Source organism: Aythya ferina, assembly GCF_964211825.1.
Source record: "Aythya ferina genome assembly, chromosome: 5".
Lineage (NCBI taxonomy): Eukaryota > Metazoa > Chordata > Aves > Anseriformes > Anatidae > Aythya > Aythya ferina.
This window is the reverse complement of record NC_140301.1, coordinates 56,645,891-56,671,484: the sequence shown is the minus strand read 5'-3', so window position 1 is coordinate 56,671,484 and position 25,594 is coordinate 56,645,891. Positions and strand designations below refer to the sequence as shown.

At 55.0% G+C, this 25,594-nt stretch overlaps 1 protein-coding gene across 2 annotated transcripts in view; it reads left to right on the top strand.

Moving 5' to 3' along the window:
* AHNAK2 (AHNAK nucleoprotein 2) overlaps positions 1 to 25,594 on the top strand; it is a 67,376-nt gene extending 41,782 nt beyond the window's left edge. For both annotated transcript variants that reach the window (XM_084519652.1, XM_084519651.1), the window contains exon 7: positions 516 to 25,594. In XM_084519652.1, the coding sequence (XP_084375778.1) occupies positions 516 to 24,548 (24,033 nt within the window). In that variant the 3' untranslated portion in view covers positions 24,549 to 25,594. The remainder of the gene's footprint in view (positions 1 to 515) is intronic.

Genomic DNA, 25,594 nt, shown 5'->3' with positions numbered 1-25,594 from the left:
GCTGTTTCTGTTATTAAGTTCACTGATTGAATGAGCTCAGGTAAACTCTAATATTTATGTTCAATATTTTCAAAGTGTAAGATACCAGTAAATATTTTTCTCAAAAGCTCAGCAATGAAATATTATCATAAAAATATGTTGAATCCCTGATATCTCCATAGGCAGGATCTGCTCACAGGTCTTCACCACATTCAAAATTATTTTTGCATATTTTCTCTTCATATATACATGTATTTATACAGCAATACAGAGAGATGTTTTGCAACGATGGTATACTTTCACAAGTCCACATATTACTGTCATATAATCTATTTATTTTATGTAATTTCTGCCTGAATTACATCCTCCATTTTCAGGATTTTTTAACATAAGAAGCAGATAACGTGAATACAAAGCTCAATTCTCTACATATTTTATAGTATATATTTTATTGTCTATATTTTATTGTCTATATTTTTTGTCTTGCCTCTATATTTAGTTAACTCTTAATCTACTGACTATATTTGTTCTTTCAGGAAAAAGAACTCAGTGAAAGCATTCCTGAAGAAACACTGCATATTTCAGGAAAAACTATTTCAGAAGAAGACAGGGAAACATTAATTGTAAACCAAAGGGTAGGAAGAAGCAAGAGACCTAAAAAAGACAGATTGTCATGGCCAAAATTCCAGTCAATTAAAAATAAAAAGATATTGGGACACAGAAGATCTCATAGTACATCTGATGCATATGAGCCTGCTCTACAGGATATTTCCCCTACAAGCACAGACACAGAGTCTCAATTTCAACAAGAAGTTCATATTAAAGAAAAAAAAGGAAGCCAAAAGAAACTGAAGTTCCCTAGTATTGGATTCAAAATGCACAGATCCAAAGGAGAATCTCAAGACAAGCAAAAAAAAGAAATAAAAGCTACACTGTTATCTGAAAGACAAAAGATACATAAAGAAGATATCAGTATGGAAAGTCCTGAAATACTGACTGTTGAATATACCACATCTCCTGCTTATGAAATGAAAACAGAGGAGTTACATGAAACTTTAACAAAAGACTTAAAAGATATGAAAAACGGTATTCCCACTCATGAAAAAAAATGCCCTGAAGTTGAAATAAGCATTAAAACAGAAAAGGAAAAGAAATCAGCACTGAAGCTTACTGTACCTGAAGGACCAGCTATAACAACACAGGTACTGAAGCCCAGTTCAGAAGCAGCAGATCTGAAAGAAAGTCCAACTAAACAACTACCACAAGCCTCATCAAAATCACGGAAAAAGAAACAGAAAGGAACAGCTGATAAAACAGAAGGAGAATCTGGAATTAACATAGACATAATGGATCATGCAGCAAAAGGATCCATACAGGTAAGAGGTCTAGAAATAGGCACTGCTAAAGCAGAATTACATACACCTGACATACTGGAAACAGAAGAAAAGCAAATGGAAGATGACACACAAATACCAAAAGTTCCGAAAACAAAATCTGAAATTTCAGTGCCCAAAAGAAAAGAGCCAGAGACTGAGAACACTTTAACCAAACCAGAAAGTGATGTTCCACGTTCTGTACCAGAAACAACAGCTGATGAAATTACAGAGGTAGGCAGGAAGTTAGAAGTGAAAACTCACATATCTGATGCAGAATCAGAAGAATCTACTTTGAAAATGCAAATACCATCATTCAAAATTGCCAAAATACCTAAAGTTGACACTAAAATATCAAGAGAAGACAGCACAGTTGAATCAGATGATATTGTTAAAAAGGCACAGACAGAGGATGATATGCCCATGAGTGATAAAGACTTGAAGATGGACAGTGGCATGAAGACAGGTGAAAAGGATACGGAAGGAAAAGAAAGCAAATTCAGACTACCAAAGTTTAAACTGCCTACATTTACCTGGGCAACCGCAAAGGATGAGACAGGGGAACCTTACAGTCAGTTAAGGGACAAGGAAGCAAAGATGCCATCCCTAAAAGAAGGAGCAAAAATGGAAATGAGTGTATCAGGAGAAGATACGACATTTCCAAATGCTGAAATGGAGATAGGAATATCCAAAGAAAAAATAAGCGAAAAAAATATCGAACACACACTAGGACATGAATTACCAACAATAAAAAAGCAACATATAAAAGAGTCATTACCAGACATGCATTTGGAAAAAACAACAGGACAAATACAGCCTATAAAAACTGACGAAGAAGTAAAAATGGATGAACCCAGTACACCAACCCAGAAAAAAGAAGAAACTATCTCTCAAATAGGAACAACAAAAGATGAAAAAGAAATAAAAATGAAAGAAAAAAAGATAAAATTAACAAAAAAAGGATTCTTTAAACAACACACAGAAATTCCAACAGAAAATATAGAAATAACAAAATACAAAACGAATGTAAAATATACAGAAAATGAAATTTCAGAAACAAAAAAAGGAAAAACCACGGTTACAATGACAGCACAGGAAGTTATAGAGAAAAAGCCCTCCCTCAAAGCTGACACCAAAGCTCCTAAGGTGGACATCAGCCTGCCCTCCGTCGACGTCACCCTTCCAAAGGCCAGCGTCGAGCTGCAGGCACCCGAGGCGGTGCACGCCGTCGAAAGGGAAGCAAAAGCCCCAGAGAAGGAAGCCACGAAGGCCAAGGACGGCAAGTTCAAAATGCCCAAGTTCGGCATGCCTTCCTTTGGCTGGTCCAGCAGCAGAGAGGCCAAGGGCACGGGAGCTGCTGATGTAGACGTGAGCCTCAAGGAGCCCCAAGTGACGGCGCCCTCGGGAGCCGCCGACGTTGAGGTGACCCTGCCCAGGGCTGAGATCCAAACTCCCGGCGTCGAGATGACCATCGAGACAGCCGCCGGTGGAGACGGTGAGAAAGGCCGGTTCAAAATGCCTGACGTCAAGATGCCCAGCATCAAGGCTCCCAAAGTCGAGGCGGACGTCAGCCTGCCCAAAGTCGAGGCCAGCCTGCCAGAGGCAGAGGTCAAGGCCGGCGCCGTCGACATCAGCATCTCGGCGCCCGACATCAAGCTGCCCTCCGTGGAAGGCTCCCTTGACCTCCAGGCACCCGAGGTAGACGTGAAAGTGCCCTCCGCCGAAGGCTCGCTCGACGGAGCCGAGCTGGAAGCCACGGGCCTCAAAGGGAAGTTTAAGATGCCCAAGTTCGACAAGCCCAAATTCGGAGTGTCGGCGCCCAAGGCGGAAGGGCCCGAAGGCGAGGTCAGCCTGCCCACCGCTGAGGTTGACCTGCCCTCCGGCACCGTGACGGTGGCAGGGGAAGGCCCTGCACTGGGCCTCAAAGCTGACGTTGCCGGTGCCAAGACCGAAGGGGCTGGCTGGAAGCTGGAAAAGCCCTCCCTCAAAATGCCCAAAGCTGACATCAAAGCTCCCAAGGTGGACATCAGCCTGCCCTCCGTCGACGTCACCCTTCCAAAGGCCAGCGTCGAGCTGCAGGCACCCGAGGCGGCGCTCGCCCTCGAAGGGGAAGCAAAAGCCCCAGAGAAGGAGGCCACGAAGGCCAAGGACGGCAAGTTCAAAATGCCCAAGTTCGGCATGCCTTCCTTTGGCTGGTCCAGCAGCAGAGAGGCCAAGGGCACCGTGGCCGCCGATGTGGACGTGAGCCTCAAGGAGCCCCAAGTGACGGCGCCCTCGGGAGCCGCCGACGTTGAGGTGACCCTGCCCGGGGCCGAGATCCAAGCTCCCGGCGTCGAGGTGACCATCGAGACAGCCGCCGGCGGAGACGGCGAGAAAGGCCGGTTCAAAATGCCCGACGTCAAGATGTCCAGCGTCAAGCTGCCCAAAGTCAAAGCGCCCCACGTGCAGGTCAGCCTGCCAAAGGGCGAGATCTCCGTGCCCAAAGCCCAGGCCGAACTCCCGGAGGGCGAGCTCACCCTGCAGGGCCCCGACGCCGAAGGCAGCCTGGACGTGGCTGCCGGCAAAGTGGAGGGCAGCGGCATGAAAATACACATGCCAAAAGTCAAGGTGCCCAGCGTGGCCTTCTCCAAGCCGACCGTCAAGGCTCCCAAAGTCGAGGCGGACGTCAGCCTGCCCAAAGTCGAGGCCAGCCTGCCAGAGGCAGAGGTCAAGGCTGGCGCCGTCGACATCAGCATCTCGGCGCCTGACATCAAGCTGCCCTCCGTGGAAGGCTCCCTTGACCTCCAGGCACCCGAGGTAGACTTGAAAGTGCCCTCCGCCGAAGGCTCGCTCGACGGAGCCGAGCTGGAAGCCACGGGCCTCAAAGGGAAGTTTAAGATGCCCAAGTTCGACAAGCCCAAATTCGGAGTGTCGGCGCCCAAGGCGGAAGGGCCCGAAGGCGAGGTCAGCCTGCCCACCGCTGAGGTTGACCTGCCCTCCGGCACCGTGACGGTGGCAGGGGAAGGCCCTGCACTGGGCCTCAAAGCTGACGTTGCCGGTGCCAAGACCGAAGGGGCTGGCTGGAAGCTGGAAAAGCCCTCCCTCAAAATGCCCAAAGCTGACATCAAAGCTCCCAAGGTGGACATCAGCCTGCCCTCCGTCGACGTCACCCTTCCAAAGGCCAGCGTCGAGCTGCAGGCACCCGAGGCGGCGCTCGCCCTCGAAGGGGAAGCAAAAGCCCCAGAGAAGGAGGCCACGAAGGCCAAGGACGGCAAGTTCAAAATGCCCAAGTTCGGCATGCCTTCCTTTGGCTGGTCCAGCAGCAGAGAGGCCAAGGGCACCGTGGCCGCCGATGTGGACGTGAGCCTCAAGGAGCCCCAAGTGACGGCGCCCTCGGGAGCCGCCGACGTTGAGGTGACCCTGCCCGGGGCCGAGATCCAAGCTCCCGGCGTCGAGGTGACCATCGAGACAGCCGCCGGCGGAGACGGCGAGAAAGGCCGGTTCAAAATGCCCGACGTCAAGATGCCCAGCGTCAAGCTGCCCAAAGTCAAAGCGCCCCACGTGCAGGTCAGCCTGATAAAGGGCGAGATCTCCGTGCCCAAAGCCCAGGCCGAACTCCCGGAGGGCGAGCTCACCCTGCAGGGCCCCGACGCCGAAGGCAGCCTGGACGTGGCTGCCGGCAAAGTGGAGGGCAGCGGCATGAAAATACACATGCCAAAAGTCAAGGTGCCCAGCGTGGCCTTCTCCAAGCCAACCGTCAAGGCTCCCAAAGTCGAGGCGGACGTCAGCCTGCCCAAAGTCGAGGCCAGCCTGCCAGAGGCAGAGGTCAAGGCCGGCGCCGTCGACATCAGCATCTCGGCGCCCGACATCAAGCTGCCCTCCGTGGAAGGCTCCCTTGACCTCCAGGCACCCGAGGTAGACGTGAAAGTGCCCTCCGCCGAAGGCTCGCTCGACGGAGCCGAGCTGGAAGCCACGGGCCTCAAAGGGAAGTTTAAGATGCCCAAGTTCGACAAGCCCAAATTCGGAGTGTCGGCGCCCAAGGCGGAAGGGCCCGAAGGCGAGGTCAGCCTGCCCACCGCTGAGGTTGACCTGCCCTCCGGCACCGTGACGGTGGCAGGGGAAGGCCCTGCACTGGGCCTCAAAGCTGACGTTGCCGGTGCCAAGACCGAAGAGGCTGGCTGGAAGCTGGAAAAGCCCTCCCTCAAAATGCCCAAAGCTGACATCAAAGCTCCCAAGGTGGACATCAGCCTGCCCTCCGTCGACGTCACCCTTCCAAAGGCCAGCGTCGAGCTGCAGGCACCCGAGGCGGCGCTCGCCCTCGAAGGGGAAGCAAAAGCCCCAGAGAAGGAGGCCACGAAGGCCAAGGACGGCAAGTTCAAAATGCCCAAGTTCGGCATGCCTTCCTTTGGCTGGTCCAGCAGCAGAGAGGCCAAGGGCACCGTGGCCGCCGATGTGGACGTGAGCCTCAAGGAGCCCCAAGTGACGGCGCCCTCGGGAGCCGCCGACGTTGAGGTGACCCTGCCCGGGGCCGAGATCCAAGCTCCCGGCGTCGAGGTGACCATCGAGACAGCCGCCGGCGGAGACGGCGAGAAAGGCCGGTTCAAAATGCCCGACGTCAAGATGCCCAGCGTCAAGCTGCCCAAAGTCAAAGCGCCCCACGTGCAGGTCAGCCTGCCAAAGGGCGAGATCTCCGTGCCCAAAGCCCAGGCCGAACTCCCGGAGGGCGAGCTCACCCTGCAGGGCCCCGACGCCGAAGGCAGCCTGGACGTGGCTGCCGGCAAAGTGGAGGGCAGCGGCATGAAAATACACATGCCAAAAGTCAAGGTGCCCAGCGTGGCCTTCTCCAAGCCGACCGTCAAGGCTCCCAAAGTCGAGGCGGACGTCAGCCTGCCCAAAGTCGAGGCCAGCCTGCCAGAGGCAGAGGTCAAGGCCGGCGCCGTCGACATCAGCATCTCGGCGCCCGACATCAAGCTGCCCTCCGTGGAAGGCTCCCTTGACCTCCAGGCACCCGAGGTAGACGTGAAAGTGCCCTCCGCCGAAGGCTCGCTCGACGGAGCCGAGCTGGAAGCCACGGGCCTCAAAGGGAAGTTTAAGATGCCCAAGTTCGACAAGCCCAAATTCGGAGTGTCGGCGCCCAAGGCGGAAGGGCCCGAAGGCGAGGTCAGCCTGCCCACCGCTGAGGTTGACCTGCCCTCCGGCACCGTGACGGTGGCAGGGGAAGGCCCTGCACTGGGCCTCAAAGCTGACGTTGCCGGTGCCAAGACCGAAGGGGCTGGCTGGAAGCTGGAAAAGCCCTCCCTCAAAATGCCCAAAGCTGACATCAAAGCTCCCAAGGTGGACATCAGCCTGCCCTCCGTCGACGTCACCCTTCCAAAGGCCAGCGTCGAGCTGCAGGCACCCGAGGCGGCGCTCGCCCTCGAAGGGGAAGCAAAAGCCCCAGAGAAGGAGGCCACGAAGGCCAAGGACGGCAAGTTCAAAATGCCCAAGTTCGGCATGCCTTCCTTTGGCTGGTCCAGCAGCAGAGAGGCCAAGGGCACCGTGGCCGCCGATGTGGACGTGAGCCTCAAGGAGCCCCAAGTGACGGCGCCCTCGGGAGCCGCCGACGTTGAGGTGACCCTGCCCGGGGCCGAGATCCAAGCTCCCGGCGTCGAGGTGACCATCGAGACAGCCGCCGGCGGAGACGGCGAGAAAGGCCGGTTCAAAATGCCCGACGTCAAGATGCCCAGCGTCAAGCTGCCCAAAGTCAAAGCGCCCCACGTGCAGGTCAGCCTGCCAAAGGGCGAGATCTCCGTGCCCAAAGCCCAGGCCGAACTCCCGGAGGGCGAGCTCACCCTGCAGGGCCCCGACGCCGAAGGCAGCCTGGACGTGGCTGCCGGCAAAGTGGAGGGCAGCGGCATGAAAATACACATGCCAAAAGTCAAGGTGCCCAGCGTGGCCTTCTCCAAGCCGACCGTCAAGGCTCCCAAAGTCGAGGCGGACGTCAGCCTGCCCAAAGTCGAGGCCAGCCTGCCAGAGGCAGAGGTCAAGGCCGGCGCCGTCGACATCAGCATCTCGGCGCCCGACATCAAGCTGCCCTCCGTGGAAGGCTCCCTTGACCTCCAGGCACCCGAGGTAGACGTGAAAGTGCCCTCCGCCGAAGGCTCGCTCGACGGAGCCGAGCTGGAAGCCACGGGCCTCAAAGGGAAGTTTAAGATGCCCAAGTTCGACAAGCCCAAATTCGGAGTGTCGGCGCCCAAGGCGGAAGGGCCCGAAGGCGAGGTCAGCCTGCCCACCGCTGAGGTTGACCTGCCCTCCGGCACCGTGACGGTGGCAGGGGAAGGCCCTGCACTGGGCCTCAAAGCTGACGTTGCCGGTGCCAAGACCGAAGGGGCTGGCTGGAAGCTGGAAAAGCCCTCCCTCAAAATGCCCAAAGCTGACATCAAAGCTCCCAAGGTGGACATCAGCCTGCCCTCCGTCGACGTCACCCTTCCAAAGGCCAGCGTCGAGCTGCAGGCACCCGAGGCGGCGCTCGCCCTCGAAGGGGAAGCAAAAGCCCCAGAGAAGGAGGCCACGAAGGCCAAGGACGGCAAGTTCAAAATGCCCAAGTTCGGCATGCCTTCCTTTGGCTGGTCCAGCAGCAGAGAGGCCAAGGGCACCGTGGCCGCCGATGTGGACGTGAGCCTCAAGGAGCCCCAAGTGACGGCGCCCTCGGGAGCCGCCGACGTTGAGGTGACCCTGCCCGGGGCCGAGATCCAAGCTCCCGGCGTCGAGGTGACCATCGAGACAGCCGCCGGCGGAGACGGCGAGAAAGGCCGGTTCAAAATGCCCGACGTCAAGATGCCCAGCGTCAAGCTGCCCAAAGTCAAAGCGCCCCACGTGCAGGTCAGCCTGCCAAAGGGCAAGATCTCCGTGCCCAAAGCCCAGGCCGAACTCCCGGAGGGCGAGCTCACCCTGCAGGGCCCCGACGCCGAAGGCAGCCTGGACGTGGCTGCCGGCAAAGTGGAGGGCAGCGGCATGAAAATACACATGCCAAAAGTCAAGGTGCCCAGCGTGGCCTTCTCCAAGCCGACCGTCAAGGCTCCCAAAGTCGAGGCGGACGTCAGCCTGCCCAAAGTCGAGGCCAGCCTGCCAGAGGCAGAGGTCAAGGCCGGCGCCGTCGACATCAGCATCTCGGCGCCCGACATCAAGCTGCCCTCCGTGGAAGGCTCCCTTGACCTCCAGGCACCCGAGGTAGACTTGAAAGTGCCCTCCGCCGAAGGCTCGCTCGACGGAGCCGAGCTGGAAGCCACGGGCCTCAAAGGGAAGTTTAAGATGCCCAAGTTCGACAAGCCCAAATTCGGAGTGTCGGCGCCCAAGGCGGAAGGGCCCGAAGGCGAGGTCAGCCTGCCCACCGCTGAGGTTGACCTGCCCTCCGGCACCGTGACGGTGGCAGGGGAAGGCCCTGCACTGGGCCTCAAAGCTGACGTTGCCGGTGCCAAGACCGAAGGGGCTGGCTGGAAGCTGGAAAAGCCCTCCCTCAAAATGCCCAAAGCTGACATCAAAGCTCCCAAGGTGGACATCAGCCTGCCCTCCGTCGACGTCACCCTTCCAAAGGCCAGCGTCGAGCTGCAGGCACCCGAGGCGGCGCTCGCCCTCGAAGAGGAAGCAAAAGCCCCAGAGAAGGAGGCCACGAAGGCCAAGGACGGCAAGTTCAAAATGCCCAAGTTCGGCATGCCTTCCTTTGGCTGGTCCAGCAGCAGAGAGGCCAAGGGCACCGTGGCCGCCGATGTGGACGTGAGCCTCAAGGAGCCCCAAGTGACGGCGCCCTCGGGAGCCGCCGACGTTGAGGTGACCCTGCCCGGGGCCGAGATCCAAGCTCCCGGCGTCGAGGTGACCATCGAGACAGCCGCCGGCGGAGACGGCGAGAAAGGCCGGTTCAAAATGCCCGACGTCAAGATGCCCAGCGTCAAGCTGCCCAAAGTCAAAGCGCCCCACGTGCAGGTCAGCCTGCCAAAGGGCGAGATCTCCGTGCCCAAAGCCCAGGCCGAACTCCCGGAGGGCGAGCTCACCCTGCAGGGCCCCGACGCCGAAGGCAGCCTGGACGTGGCTGCCGGCAAAGTGGAGGGCAGCGGCATGAAAATACACATGCCAAAAGTCAAGGTGCCCAGCGTGGCCTTCTCCAAGCCGACCGTCAAGGCTCCCAAAGTCGAGGCGGACGTCAGCCTGCCCAAAGTCGAGGCCAGCCTGCCAGAGGCAGAGGTCAAGGCCAGCGCCGTCGACATCAGCATCTCGGCGCCCGACATCAAGCTGCCCTCCGTGGAAGGCTCCCTTGACCTCCAGGCACCCGAGGTAGACTTGAAAGTGCCCTCCGCCGAAGGCTCGCTCGACGGAGCCGAGCTGGAAGCCACGGGCCTCAAAGGGAAGTTTAAGATGCCCAAGTTCGACAAGCCCAAATTCGGAGTGTCGGCGCCCAAGGCGGAAGGGCCCGAAGGCGAGGTCAGCCTGCCCACCGCTGAGGTTGACCTGCCCTCCGGCACCGTGACGGTGGCAGGGGAAGGCCCTGCACTGGGCCTCAAAGCTGACGTTGCCGGTGCCAAGACCGAAGGGGCTGGCTGGAAGCTGGAAAAGCCCTCCCTCAAAATGCCCAAAGCTGACATCAAAGCTCCCAAGGTGGACATCAGCCTGCCCTCCGTCGACGTCACCCTTCCAAAGGCCAGCGTCGAGCTGCAGGCACCCGAGGCGGCGCTCGCCCTCGAAGGGGAAGCAAAAGCCCCAGAGAAGGAGGCCACGAAGGCCAAGGACGGCAAGTTCAAAATGCCCAAGTTCGGCATGCCTTCCTTTGGCTGGTCCAGCAGCAGAGAGGCCAAGGGCACCGTGGCCGCCGATGTGGACGTGAGCCTCAAGGAGCCCCAAGTGACGGCGCCCTCGGGAGCCGCCGACGTTGAGGTGACCCTGCCCGGGGCCGAGATCCAAGCTCCCGGCGTCGAGGTGACCATCGAGACAGCCGCCGGCGGAGACGGCGAGAAAGGCCGGTTCAAAATGCCCGACGTCAAGATGCCCAGCGTCAAGCTTCCCAAAGTCAAAGCGCCCCACGTGCAGGTCAGCCTGCCAAAGGGCGAGATCTCCGTGCCCAAAGCCCAGGCCGAACTCCCGGAGGGCGAGCTCACCCTGCAGGGCCCCGACGCCGAAGGCAGCCTGGACGTGGCTGCCGGCAAAGTGGAGGGCAGCGGCATGAAAATACACATGCCAAAAGTCAAGGTGCCCAGCGTGGCCTTCTCCAAGCCGACCGTCAAGGCTCCCAAAGTCGAGGCGGACGTCAGCCTGCCCAAAGTCGAGGCCAGCCTGCCAGAGGCAGAGGTCAAGGCCGGCGCCGTCGACATCAGCATCTCGGCGCCCGACATCAAGCTGCCCTCCGTGGAAGGCTCCCTTGACCTCCAGGCACCCGAGGTAGACGTGAAAGTGCCCTCCGCCGAAGGCTCGCTCGACGGAGCCGAGCTGGAAGCCACGGGCCTCAAAGGGAAGTTTAAGATGCCCAAGTTCGACAAGCCCAAATTCGGAGTGTCGGCGCCCAAGGCGGAAGGGCCCGAAGGCGAGGTCAGCCTGCCCACCGCTGAGGTTGACCTGCCCTCCGGCACCGTGACGGTGGCAGGGGAAGGCCCTGCACTGGGCCTCAAAGCTGACGTTGCCGGTGCCAAGACCGAAGGGGCTGGCTGGAAGCTGGAAAAGCCCTCCCTCAAAATGCCCAAAGCTGACATCAAAGCTCCCAAGGTGGACATCAGCCTGCCCTCCGTCGACGTCACCCTTCCAAAGGCCAGCGTCGAGCTGCAGGCACCCGAGGCGGCGCTCGCCCTCGAAGGGGAAGCAAAAGCCCCAGAGAAGGAGGCCACGAAGGCCAAGGACGGCAAGTTCAAAATGCCCAAGTTCGGCATGCCTTCCTTTGGCTGGTCCAGCAGCAGAGAGGCCAAGGGCACCGTGGCCGCCGATGTGGACGTGAGCCTCAAGGAGCCCCAAGTGACGGCGCCCTCGGGAGCCGCCGACGTTGAGGTGACCCTGCCCGGGGCCGAGATCCAAGCTCCCGGCGTCGAGGTGACCATCGAGACAGCCGCCGGCGGAGACGGCGAGAAAGGCCGGTTCAAAATGCCCGACGTCAAGATGCCCAGCGTCAAGCTGCCCAAAGTCAAAGCGCCCCACGTGCAGGTCAGCCTGCCAAAGGGCGAGATCTCCGTGCCCAAAGCCCAGGCCGAACTCCCGGAGGGCGAGCTCACCCTGCAGGGCCCCGACGCCGAAGGCAGCCTGGACGTGGCTGCCGGCAAAGTGGAGGGCAGCGGCATGAAAATACACATGCCAAAAGTCAAGGTGCCCAGCGTGGCCTTCTCCAAGCCGACCGTCAAGGCTCCCAAAGTCGAGGCGGACGTCAGCCTGCCCAAAGTCGAGGCCAGCCTGCCAGAGGCAGAGGTCAAGGCCGGCGCCGTCGACATCAGCATCTCGGCGCCCGACATCAAGCTGCCCTCCGTGGAAGGCTCCCTTGACCTCCAGGCACCCGAGGTAGACGTGAAAGTGCCCTCCGCCGAAGGCTCGCTCGACGGAGCCGAGCTGGAAGCCACGGGCCTCAAAGGGAAGTTTAAGATGCCCAAGTTCGACAAGCCCAAATTCGGAGTGTCGGCGCCCAAGGCGGAAGGGCCCGAAGGCGAGGTCAGCCTGCCCACCGCTGAGGTTGACCTGCCCTCCGGCACCGTGACGGTGGCAGGGGAAGGCCCTGCACTGGGCCTCAAAGCTGACGTTGCCGGTGCCAAGACCGAAGGGGCTGGCTGGAAGCTGGAAAAGCCCTCCCTCAAAATGCCCAAAGCTGACATCAAAGCTCCCAAGGTGGACATCAGCCTGCCCTCCGTCGACGTCACCCTTCCAAAGGCCAGCGTCGAGCTGCAGGCACCCGAGGCGGCGCTCGCCCTCGAAGGGGAAGCAAAAGCCCCAGAGAAGGAGGCCACGAAGGCCAAGGACGGCAAGTTCAAAATGCCCAAGTTCGGCATGCCTTCCTTTGGCTGGTCCAGCAGCAGAGAGGCCAAGGGCACCGTGGCCGCCGATGTGGACGTGAGCCTCAAGGAGCCCCAAGTGACGGCGCCCTCGGGAGCCGCCGACGTTGAGGTGACCCTGCCCGGGGCCGAGATCCAAGCTCCCGGCGTCGAGGTGACCATCGAGACAGCCGCCGGCGGAGACGGCGAGAAAGGCCGGTTCAAAATGCCCGACGTCAAGATGCCCAGCGTCAAGCTGCCCAAAGTCAAAGCGCCCCACGTGCAGGTCAGCCTGCCAAAGGGCGAGATCTCCGTGCCCAAAGCCCAGGCCGAACTCCCGGAGGGCGAGCTCACCCTGCAGGGCCCCGACGCCGAAGGCAGCCTGGACGTGGCTGCCGGCAAAGTGGAGGGCAGCGGCATGAAAATACACATGCCAAAAGTCAAGGTGCCCAGCGTGGCCTTCTCCAAGCCGACCGTCAAGGCTCCCAAAGTCGAGGCGGACGTCAGCCTGCCCAAAGTCGAGGCCAGCCTGCCAGAGGCAGAGGTCAAGGCCGGCGCCGTCGACATCAGCATCTCGGCGCCCGACATCAAGCTGCCCTCCGTGGAAGGCTCCCTTGACCTCCAGGCACCCGAGGTAGACGTGAAAGTGCCCTCCGCCGAAGGCTCGCTCGACGGAGCCGAGCTGGAAGCCACGGGCCTCAAAGGGAAGTTTAAGATGCCCAAGTTCGACAAGCCCAAATTCGGAGTGTCGGCGCCCAAGGCGGAAGGGCCCGAAGGCGAGGTCAGCCTGCCCACCGCTGAGGTTGACCTGCCCTCCGGCACCGTGACGGTGGCAGGGGAAGGCCCTGCACTGGGCCTCAAAGCTGACGTTGCCGGTGCCAAGACCGAAGGGGCTGGCTGGAAGCTGGAAAAGCCCTCCCTCAAAATGCCCAAAGCTGACATCAAAGCTCCCAAGGTGGACATCAGCCTGCCCTCCGTCGACGTCACCCTTCCAAAGGCCAGCGTCGAGCTGCAGGCACCCGAGGCGGCGCTCGCCCTCGAAGGGGAAGCAAAAGCCCCAGAGAAGGAGGCCACGAAGGCCAAGGACGGCAAGTTCAAAATGCCCAAGTTCGGCATGCCTTCCTTTGGCTGGTCCAGCAGCAGAGAAGCCAAGGGCACCGTGGCCGCCGATGTGGACGTGAGCCTCAAGGAGCCCCAAGTGACGGCACCCTCGGGAGCCGCCGACGTTGAGGTGACCCTGCCCGGGGCCGAGATCCAAGCTCCCGGCGTCGAGGTGACCATCGAGACAGCCGCCGGCGGAGACGGCGAGAAAGGCCGGTTCAAAATGCCCGACGTCAAGATGCCCAGCGTCAAGCTGCCCAAAGTCAAAGCGCCCCACGTGCAGGTCAGCCTGCCAAAGGGCGAGATCTCCGTTCCCAAAGCCCAGGCCGAACTCCCGGAGGGCGAGCTCACCCTGCAGGGCCCCGACGCCGAAGGCAGCCTGGACGTGGCTGCCGGCAAAGTGGAGGGCAGCGGCATGAAAATACACATGCCAAAAGTCAAGGTGCCCAGCGTGGCCTTCTCCAAGCCGACCGTCAAGGCTCCCAAAGTCGAGGCGGACGTCAGCCTGCCCAAAGTCGAGGCCAGCCTGCCAGAGGCAGAGGTCAAGGCCGGCGCCGTCGACATCAGCATCTCGGCGCCGGACATCAAGCTGCCCTCTGTGGAAGGCTCCCTTGACCTCCAGGCACCCGAGGTAGACGTGAAAGTGCCCTCCGCCGAAGGCTCGCTCGACGGAGCCGAGCTGGAAGCCACGGGCCTCAAAGGGAAGTTTAAGATGCCCAAGTTCGACAAGCCCAAATTCGGAGTGTCGGCGCCCAAGGCGGAAGGGCCCGAAGGCGAGGTCAGCCTGCCCACCGCTGAGGTTGACCTGCCCTCCGGCACCGTGACGGTGGCAGGGGAAGGCCCTGCACTGGGCCTCAAAGCTGACGTTGCCGGTGCCAAGACCGAAGAGGCTGGCTGGAAGCTGGAAAAGCCCTCCCTCAAAATGCCCAAAGCTGACATCAAAGCTCCCAAGGTGGACATCAGCCTGCCCTCCGTCGACGTCACCCTTCCAAAGGCCAGCGTCGAGCTGCAGGCACCCGAGGCGGCGCTCGCCCTCGAAGGGGAAGCAAAAGCCCCAGAGAAGGAGGCCACGAAGGCCAAGGACGGCAAGTTCAAAATGCCCAAGTTCGGCATGCCTTCCTTTGGCTGGTCCAGCAGCAGAGAGGCCAAGGGCACCGTGGCCGCCGATGTGGACGTGAGCCTCAAGGAGCCCCAAGTGACGGCGCCCTCGGGAGCCGCCGACGTTGAGGTGACCCTGCCCGGGGCCGAGATCCAAGCTCCCGGCGTCGAGGTGACCATCGAGACAGCCGCCGGCGGAGACGGCGAGAAAGGCTGGTTCAAAATGCCCGACGTCAAGATGCCCAGCGTCAAGCTGCCCAAAGTCAAAGCGCCCCACGTGCAGGTCAGCCTGCCAAAGGGCGAGATCTCCGTGCCCAAAGCCCAGGCCGAACTCCCGGAGGGCGAGCTCACCCTGCAGGGCCCCGACGCCGAAGGCAGCCTGGACGTGGCTGCCGGCAAAGTGGAGGGCAGCGGCATGAAAATACACATGCCAAAAGTCAAGGTGCCCAGCGTGGCCTTCTCCAAGCCGACCGTCAAGGCTCCCAAAGTCGAGGCGGACGTCAGCCTGCCCAAAGTCGAGGCCAGCCTGCCAGAGGCAGAGGTCAAGGCCGGCGCCGTCGACATCAGCATCTCGGCGCCCGACATCAAGCTGCCCTCCGTGGAAGGCTCCCTTGACCTCCAGGCACCCGAGGTAGACGTGAAAGTGCCCTCCGCCGAAGGCTCGCTCGACGGAGCCGAGCTGGAAGCCACGGGCCTCAAAGGGAAGTTTAAGATGCCCAAGTTCGACAAGCCCAAATTCGGAGTGTCGGCGCCCAAGGCGGAAGGGCCCGAAGGCGAGGTCAGCCTGCCCACCGCTGAGGTTGACCTGCCCTCCGGCACCGTGACGGTGGCAGGGGAAGGCCCTGCACTGGGCCTCAAAGCTGACGTTGCCGGTGCCAAGACCGAAGGGGCTGGCTGGAAGCTGGAAAAGCCCTCCCTCAAAATGCCCAAAGCTGACATCAAAGCTCCCAAGGTGGACATCAGCCTGCCCTCCGTCGACGTCACCCTTCCAAAGGCCAGCGTCGAGCTGCAGGCACCCGAGGCGGCGCTCGCCCTCGAAGGGGAAGCAAAAGCCCCAGAGAAGGAGGCCACGAAGGCCAAGGACGGCAAGTTCAAAATGCCCAAGTTCGGCATGCCTTCCTTTGGCTGGTCCAGCAGCAGAGAAGCCAAGGGCACCGTGGCCGCCGATGTGGACGTGAGCCTCAAGGAGCCCCAAGTGACGGCACCCTCGGGAGCCGCCGACGTTGAGGTGACCCTGCCCGGGGCCGAGATCCAAGCTCCCGGCGTCGAGGTGACCATCGAGACAGCCGCCGGCGGAGACGGCGAGAAAGGCCGGTTCAAAATGCCCGACGTCAAGATGCCCAGCGTCAAGCTGCCCAAAGTCAAAGCGCCCCACGTGCAGGTCAGCCTGCCAAAGGGCGAGATCTCCGTGCCCAAAGCCCAGGCCGAACTCCCGGAGGGCGAGCTCACCCTGCAGGGCCCCGACGCCGAAGGCAGCCTGGACGTGGCTGCCGGCAAAGTGGAGGGCAGCGGCATGAAAATACACATGCCAAAAGTCAAGGTGCCCAGCGTGGCCTTCTCCAAGCCGACCGTCAAGGCTCCCAAAGTCGAGGCGGACGTCAGCCTGCCCAAAGTCGAGGCCAGCCTGCCAGAGGCAGAGGTCAAGGCCGGCGCCGTCGACATCAGCATCTCGGCGCCGGACATCAAGCTGCCCTCTGTGGAAGGCTCCCTTGACCTCCAGGCACCCGAGGTAGACGTGAAAGTGCCCTCCGCCGAAGGCTCGCTCGACGGAGCCGAGCTGGAAGCCACGGGCCTCAAAGGGAAGTTTAAGATGCCCAAGTTCGACAAGCCCAAATTCGGAGTGTCGGCGCCCAAGGCGGAAGGGCCCGAAGGCGAGGTCAGCCTGCCCACCGCTGAGGTTGACCTGCCCTCCGGCACCGTGACGGTGGCAGGGGAAGGCCCTGCACTGGGCCTCAAAGCTGACGTTGCCGGTGCCAAGACCGAAGAGGCTGGCTGGAAGCTGGAAAAGCCCTCCCTCAAAATGCCCAAAGCTGACATCAAAGCTCCCAAGGTGGACATCAGCCTGCCCTCCGTCGACGTCACCCTTCCAAAGGCCAGCGTCGAGCTGCAGGCACCCGAGGCGGCGCTCGCCCTCGAAGGGGAAGCAAAAGCCCCAGAGAAGGAGGCCACGAAGGCCAAGGACGGCAAGTTCAAAATGCCCAAGTTCGGCATGCCTTCCTTTGGCTGGTCCAGCAGCAGAGAGGCCAAGGGCACCGTGGCCGCCGATGTGGACGTGAGCCTCAAGGAGCCCCAAGTGACGGCGCCCTCGGGAGCCGCCGACGTTGAGGTGACCCTGCCCGGGGCCGAGATCCAAGCTCCCGGCGTCGAGGTGACCATCGAGACAGCCGCCGGCGGAGACGGCGAGAAAGGCCGGTTCAAAATGCCCGACGTCAAGATGCCCAGCGTCAAGCTGCCCAAAGTCAAAGCGCCCCACGTGCAGGTCAGCCTGCCAAAGGGCGAGATCTCCGTGCCCAAAGCCCAGGCCGAACTCCCGGAGGGCGAGCTCACCCTGCAGGGCCCCGACGCCGAAGGCAGCCTGGACGTGGCTGCCGGCAAAGTGGAGGGCAGCGGCATGAAAATACACATGCCAAAAGTCAAGGTGCCCAGCGTGGCCTTCTCCAAGCCGACCGTCAAGGCTCCCAAAGTCGAGGCGGACGTCAGCCTGCCCAAAGTCGAGGCCAGCCTGCCAGAGGCAGAGGTCAAGGCCGGCGCCGTCGACATCAGCATCTCGGCGCCCGACATCAAGCTGCCCTCCGTGGAAGGCTCCCTTGACCTCCAGGCACCCGAGGTAGACGTGAAAGTGCCCTCCGCCGAAGGCTCGCTCGACGGAGCCGAGCTGGAAGCCACGGGCCTCAAAGGGAAGTTTAAGATGCCCAAGTTCGACAAGCCCAAATTCGGAGTGTCGGCGCCCAAGGCGGAAGGGCCCGAAGGCGAGGTCAGCCTGCCCACCGCTGAGGTTGACCTGCCCTCCGGCACCGTGACGGTGGCAGGGGAAGGCCCTGCACTGGGCCTCAAAGCTGACGTTGCCGGTGCCAAGACCGAAGGGGCTGGCTGGAAGCTGGAAAAGCCCTCCCTCAAAATGCCCAAAGCTGACATCAAAGCTCCCAAGGTGGACATCAGCCTGCCCTCCGTCGACGTCACCCTTCCAAAGGCCAGCGTCGAGCTGCAGGCACCCGAGGCGGCGCTCGCCCTCGAAGGGGAAGCAAAAGCCCCAGAGAAGGAGGCCACGAAGGCCAAGGACGGCAAGTTCAAAATGCCCAAGTTCGGCATGCCTTCCTTTGGCTGGTCCAGCAGCAGAGAAGCCAAGGGCACCGTGGCCGCCGATGTGGACGTGAGCCTCAAGGAGCCCCAAGTGACGGCACCCTCGGGAGCCGCCGACGTTGAGGTGACCCTGCCCGGGGCCGAGATCCAAGCTCCCGGCGTCGAGGTGACCATCGAGACAGCCGCCGGCGGAGACGGCGAGAAAGGCCGGTTCAAAATGCCCGACGTCAAGATGCCCAGCGTCAAGCTGCCCAAAGTCAAAGCGCCCCACGTGCAGGTCAGCCTGCCAAAGGGCGAGATCTCCGTGCCCAAAGCCCAGGCCGAACTCCCGGAGGGCGAGCTCACCCTGCAGGGCCCCGACGCCGAAGGCAGCCTGGACGTGGCTGCCGGCAAAGTGGAGGGCAGCGGCATGAAAATACACATGCCAAAAGTCAAGGTGCCCAGCGTGGCCTTCTCCAAGCCGACCGTCAAGGCTCCCAAAGTCGAGGCGGACGTCAGCCTGCCCAAAGTCGAGGCCAGCCTGCCAGAGGCAGAGGTCAAGGCCGGCGCCGTCGACATCAGCATCTCGGCGCCGGACATCAAGCTGCCCTCTGTGGAAGGCTCCCTTGACCTCCAGGCACCCGAGGTAGACGTGAAAGTGCCCTCCGCCGAAGGCTCGCTCGACGGAGCCGAGCTGGAAGCCACGGGCCTCAAAGGGAAGTTTAAGATGCCCAAGTTCGACAAGCCCAAATTCGGAGTGTCGGCGCCCAAGGCGGAAGGGCCCGAAGGCGAGGTCAGCCTGCCCACCGCTGAGGTTGACCTGCCCTCCGGCACCGTGACGGTGGCAGGGGAAGGCCCTGCACTGGGCCTCAAAGCTGACGTTGCCGGTGCCAAGACCGAAGAGGCTGGCTGGAAGCTGGAAAAGCCCTCCCTCAAAATGCCCAAAGCTGACATCAAAGCTCCCAAGGTGGACATCAGCCTGCCCTCCGTCGACGTCACCCTTCCAAAGGCCAGCGTCGAGCTGCAGGCACCCGAGGCGGCGCTCGCCCTCGAAGGGGAAGCAAAAGCCCCAGAGAAGGAGGCCACGAAGGCCAAGGACGGCAAGTTCAAAATGCCCAAGTTCGGCATGCCTTCCTTTGGCTGGTCCAGCAGCAGAGAGGCCAAGGGCACCGTGGCCGCCGATGTGGACGTGAGCCTCAAGGAGCCCCAAGTGACGGCGCCCTCGGGAGCCGCCGACGTTGAGGTGACCCTGCCCGGGGCCGAGATACAAGTGGCTGGTATTGATGTTGGTTTAGGTACAACCTCAGTTAAGGAGGAGGCTGTTACTAAAACTAAATCTTCTTTGTTTAGAATTCCTAAGGTTTCCCTTCCTAAAAGTTCTAAGCAGCATCTACAGAGTAAGTCTGGTATGGAAGTTTCTGAATCAGAATCTAGTTGTTATTCTGTAACCGAGGAATCTCCTGCTGTGATTTCAGGCGGTCTTGATTCTAATTTGTTTTCTGATATTAAGGGAGATAATGCTCCCAAAAGTAGCAAGTTTAGAATTCCTAATTTGGGTTTCTCTAAGGTTGATATTAGTTCTTCTAAATTTGAGCAGGATTCACCTTTATCAACGGGGGATGTTACTCTTACTAAATATCAAATGAATATTGGAGAATCTGAATCAGATTTTGAAATTTTGAATGAAGATGGTTCTTGGGAGGAAGTAATTACGAAGCCAGGAATGAAAACACCAACTGCTGAAATATCTCTTGGACACACAGAATATACAGTTAAAATACCTAAATTCCGAAAACCAAAGTTCGGAATTTCTTGGTCTAAGGGAAAGCCATCAGAAAGTGATGTTGTTTCCAAAGTGGAATCTGAAATTGCCAAGGAAAAGATAACATCTGATATGTTTGATATTGATATTGAATATCCATCTCAGATTCCTGATGCAGAATTAAGTCTAAAGTTACAAAAGCCTTCACCCGAATGTGTTACGGATGCAGCGAAGTTGGACGTCAGTCTCCCATCAACAGAAGATGCCATGCCAGAATTAGAAATGGAAATCCATGGCCCAAAGTGCAAGACAGAACAGGAATTAATTTCAGGAGAGAAGGACACGGAGGAGAAAGAAAGCAAATTTAAAATGTCAAAATTCAAACTACCTTCATTTAGTTGGTCCCCAAAAAAAGAAGCTATTGTTCCTTCTGAAGCTGAGGGACATCTGGAAGAATCCAATGTGTCTATTTCGTCCGGAGACACAGAATCAAAGTTAACACTAATTATCCCTGAGAATCAACACCTTCATATGGAATTGGATACAGCAACAGAAAAAGATGGTGAAAAGGGAAAAAACAAGAAGTCCCAATTTATCATGCCAAAGATCTCACTCCCTAAAGTGAAGGGTCAAAAAGTCCAGGTCTCTCTGCCCGTACTAGAAACTGATGTATTTGACCCCAAGCAAGAAAAAGACGGAGATGTTTCAGTACAGGAATCTGAGAAAGGGAGTAGTGGAGAAAGGGCAGAAATGGGTGTAAAAATGCCAAAAGTTAGAGTTCCAACTTTGGAATTTTCCAAACCAGAAGTCAAAGCTCCCAAAATAGAGGTGGATATTAGCATGCCTACAGGTGAGATCATACTTCCTGTATGTGAACAGGATGGCTTAACATTGAAATCAGCTGTTGATGATACCAGCCTCTCTACCTCAGATACTAAGATGGTAGCTAAAGGCTCCTTTGAGGTGAAGAGTTCTGAGACAAGTACTGAAAGTGAAATTGCTGTGGGGGGTGTAGAAATAAAAGCTGAAGGTTCTGAAGGGAAAACAAAATTGTCTAAATTCCAAATGCCAAAGTTTGGCATGACACATTCTAAAGGGAAAGGGTCGGAAAAGGAGGTCAGCCAATCCAAATCAGAAGCCATGGTTCCCCAACTAAAAGCAATGATAGAAATAGCTGATGTTGCCATGGAAGCACCAAATTTGGAGGTGGAATGTGGTGCAGGAACAGAAACATCCAGCCCTAAATTCAAAACAACCGAAGCTGACAATAAGGCACCAGAAGTTGATGTTCACCTCCCATCAGGTGACATTTCTATCCCAAAGACAGACAGTGATATTCAGGATTCAGATATAGCACTAAAAAATAAAGAGGAAATAAAGCGTGCAGATAGAGATGGAGAAGAGAAAGAAGGACATTTCAAAATGCCAAAATTCAAACTTCCATCCTTCAATTGGTCACCAAAGAAGGAAACAACTGTTAAGCCGGATTCTGGAGCAATTTTGGAAGATAATAAACTTGCTGCAAAGTCAGGCAGAACAGACACTGAAGTGGGAGGAACTGCAAGTGATGATCAAGGTCCTAGGCCAGCCCTTGATCTGGAAATATCTGCAGGAAAAGATGAACAGAAAAGTCCAATTAAAAAACCTCAGTTTGTCATGCCTAAAATTTCACTTTCCAAGATCAAGGTTCCCAAATCGCAGACACACTCACCAAAAGTTGAAGCTGGTGCTACTATTCCTAAAACACAAAAAGATGGAGATGATTCCATACAGATACCTGATATAGAAAGAAGTCATTCCAAAAGGACAGAAGAAGGGGCACAAATCAGCATAAAACCAGCTGCAGTTAAGATCTCCACGTTGGAGTTTTCCAAAACAGAAACTGGAGCCTCCCAGACTGACAAGGGAGTCATCTCAGCAAAGATTGATGCTGCTGTGCCTTCCTCAGAGGGGAGTTTTCAACAGGTTGTCCTAAAACCAAGTTCTGATGATGATTTCATTCAAAAAACGGGTATTAAGTACTCCAAAGGAGATACTGCAATTGAACTGAGGAGCCCTGAAACAGCAACTGAAGGATCATTAATTATGGATGAAAGAAGGATGAAAGTGGAAGGTCCTGATGGGAAGATTAAAATGCCCAAATTCCAGAAGCCAAAGTTTGGAATCTCCCTGACAAAAGGGAAAGGCCCAGAGTCAGAGATCAGCTCTCCAAAAATAGAAGCTGAGCTACCCCAGCTAAAAATGACAACAGAAATTGCTGACATTGCTGTGGGAGTGCCAGCATCAGAATTTACATCTGATACACCAGATCCTGGATTAGGGATTTATGCTTGTAAAGCAAAAACACCTCAAGTTCTGACAGCTGGCACTGAAGCTCCAAAGGTAGACATAAGCCCCAAGGCAGTGTCTAAATCAATGACAGAGGAAGATACTGAGAGTCCTGAGGAGAAAGAAGTCAAATTAAAAGAAGAACATGAAATTAAAGCTGAAGAAGTTCAGACTGAAGAACAACAGGGATGGTTTAAAATGCCAAAATTCAGAATACCTGCATTTGGCCGGACATCCTTAAAGGAAAAAAAAGGTGATGCTGATGTTGAAAGAAGTCTGGAAAAAACTCAGGCAGGCATTCCCTCCTCCAAAGAACACACTGAAACGAGTATTCCTGAAGATACCTTCTCATTACCACATGCAGTTGCTGAAATTACTATTGGAAAAGAAGGGATTCAAAAATTAGGAGAATCTGTGAAGGGTTCTGGTGTTAGCTTGCCAAAGATGGAAGGCGATATTTCATTATCTGCAGAAAGTACAGATAGTAGAGTGAATATTCCAAAAACTGAAACATATGCAGACATAGTTAAGCGTGGTGCTGAAGGACAAAAAATGCACACTTCAGAATTCGTAGTGTCTTCAACAGAATTAACTAAACCAGAAATAAGTGTTTCAAAAACTGACAGAGACAGCAGTTCACCAAGTAAGCTCCCTATATGTACTCTGTCTCTTCAAGAGCATAAAGTCAAAACACAGGATACAGAGCTCCCAAAGATTGAAAGTACCACTGAACTAGAGGCTTCAAGTGCAGAATTTAAAACATCATCAGCTGAAATTACTCTGGACGGAACACAGGACAGAGCAGATGTTAGTCTTTCAAAGGGAAAGCTAGACATTCAAAATCAAGGGGCAGTGATTAATACAGGAAAGATAAAGACAGGTGAGATGAAAATTATAGGAAAAGACAGTGAGTTAAAATGGCCCTCGTGTGAATGGTCTACAACAACTGTTGTAGCTAAGCTGGAAGATATAAAGGTAGAAGTTCCAGGTGTGAAAATGGATGTTAAAATTGCCAGAGTAGATCCTGAAATGAAATCTCAAGTGAAAAAAAGTGTTGAAAAGGACATGTCTGCAAATGTGGAAGAGCAAGTAGAAGACAGAGCAGAAACAAGTAAAATTAAAGCATACAAGTTTAAGATTCCAAAGTTCGGAGTGTTGCACTCAGAAGTAAAGGGTTTAAAAGATGATATCAATTTGCCAAAGTCAGAAGCTATGTCAGTGTCTGAAACTGAAATAGGCACAGCAGAAATGCAGTTTCAAAAATTAGAAGGATCCATTGGCCTGACAAGTCCAACTCGAGATCATATGGACTCATCTGCTAGAATAACAGAGGAAACGGTGGACAAATCACAGGATGGCCTGGAAGTAAATATAAAAATTCCCAAGCTAAAAATACCGAGATTCACTTTCAAAGCTCTCCCAACTGAAGCTGATGTTTCAGTGTCAAAAGTAGTACTGGATCAAAAAAGAACTATTTCTGACATTGAAGTGGTGCATCTGCAAGCAAGTTCTGCTGTCCCTGAAGAAACTCCAGAGACTCTAGAGGGCAATATTCAAAAAGCAAAAAGCAAAATTCTAACTCTGACTGAACCTGACATTAAAACAGCACAGATGACTGCTACCATAGATTCCTCCCTTTCAAATGCAGGGCAAGACATTCATTGGTCATATGTAGAAGGCCAAGAAGTGAGTGAGATAGTAGAACCTGAACATGTTGCTATTGAAAGGTGTGAAATTTACACTACTGAGATAGTGAAGGAATCAGAGATTCTTTCATCTGAAGTTAAAACTGCTACCTTGGGATTCTCATTGCTCAAGGTGAAGTTGCCTGAATCACACAGTGACTTAGAAGTGTTAGTCCAGGAGCCATCTTCAGTGGAAGATGCATCAATGGAATGTTCTGGTAAAAGCTTTGGAGCAGATGTACAGAGGCCTGGCAGTGCTGAGATTCAACCATGTGATAAACCTCACACTGAGACTGAAGGATCTAGTAGAGTGATAGGTTTGCCAAAGTTAAAAACATTTGCCGTTGAAGTAAAGCCCTCTGGTAAACCTGAGGAGAGTCATCCTGACAAGTCACCAGAGGAAATAACCACAGCTTCTCTCTCTAAAGATGAGGATGTAGCTGAAGCTCTAGAAGATGAGGAAAAATACATAACTAACGAAAAAGAAAAGACTGATAGTAAAAGATCTCCTGGAAGATTCAAATTTTGGCTTCCAAGTATTGGCTTTTCATCTTCTGGTGATGAAACAAGCTCAGATTCAAAAACAGAAGTAAAAAAAATAGAAGAAATGAAACCAGAAGATATGAAACCAAGTGACACATCTGCTAGTGATTCTTCTAAGCAAACAGAAAAAACTGGATGGTTTAGATTTCCCAAGCTTGGTTTCTCGTCTCCTTCCAAAAAAGCTAAGACTGTTGACAAAGAAGAGATAGGTCATAAAGAGAGAAGAATCTCAGATGAAGATAGCCCATCAGATAAACCTGAAGTATTTTTTGATGCACAAGAAACCTTATCACCCAAAGAAACAACAGAGGGTGAAAAAGTTGAAATTGATGGGACCTCATCTAATGTTCCAGTTTCTCGAACTATCGTTACATCTTCAGCAAGGACTGAACTAATCTTGTTGGAGGAAGAAAAAGATAGTCAATCTAATATTTCTGGAGAGACAACCAAATGAAGATTGTCTTCTCTCAACACCCTCAGTGAAAATAAAATAATCTATACAGAAAAAAGAAAAAGAGAGAGAGAAAGAAAAAAGAGAGAGAGAGAAAAAGAAACAATGTTTTCCTGATTTTCCAGTAGTCAAAAATTGAACAAAACTCAAAGTTGATATTTATGAAAACTATTGACTGAACAGGATTTACCACATCTAAATCTTCAGACACATGAATGTGCTGTACTGTGCAGTAATAAAAATACTACTTCATCCAAATCTGCCCCGAAGGCAACAACTACTACAAGTACAGGGAAGTTCATAGTTTTAGTAAAGTCGTAGAAGATACCTGAACCATGAAAGTAAACTATTGAAAAGACTCAATGACAACATACAAACTTGTTAAATATGCTTCTCAAAACAATGCCAGTTATGATTAGATTATAGATTACTTGCAAACAGAGTATAAACTAGTACTACGAGAATTATACTTACCTGTTTAGATTTTGGACATTTCTGACCTATTTTTGCTTTCTTACTAAACTATTTTTCTTTATTTCAGCTAAGGTAATGCATATATTCCACAGTCATTTAAAAATGCAAAATGAAAGCAAAATACTAGTGTAGAGAGACTAAGTCTTTACCCCTTCCTCTCTTCTCATTTTAGATTACTGTGGTGGGTCATATTTAGCCTTAAAAGGTCAAAAATAAATCAATAAATCAATAAATTCAAGACCAAAAATAATATTTCACATTTTAAGGAACCAAAATAAAACATGGTGGTAAAGAATAATTATAAAAATTTGGAAAAATAAATTTTTATGTGTATATTTACTGGATAGATAAATGCACAGAATGATCTGCCACACTTTGGTGGAATTGCTTCAAAGATTTTCTGGGAAAGGAGATGTATATAATTATTTACCTCTGTTTATATTAATGCTTCTCTAAAGTGCACAGCCAAAACCAGAGTGCATACGTGACAGCCTTCATATGTATCATTAAAACACTGTCTGTATTCTTAATTCACAATAAACTCACCATATGAAAAATAAAACAAGTACCATGAA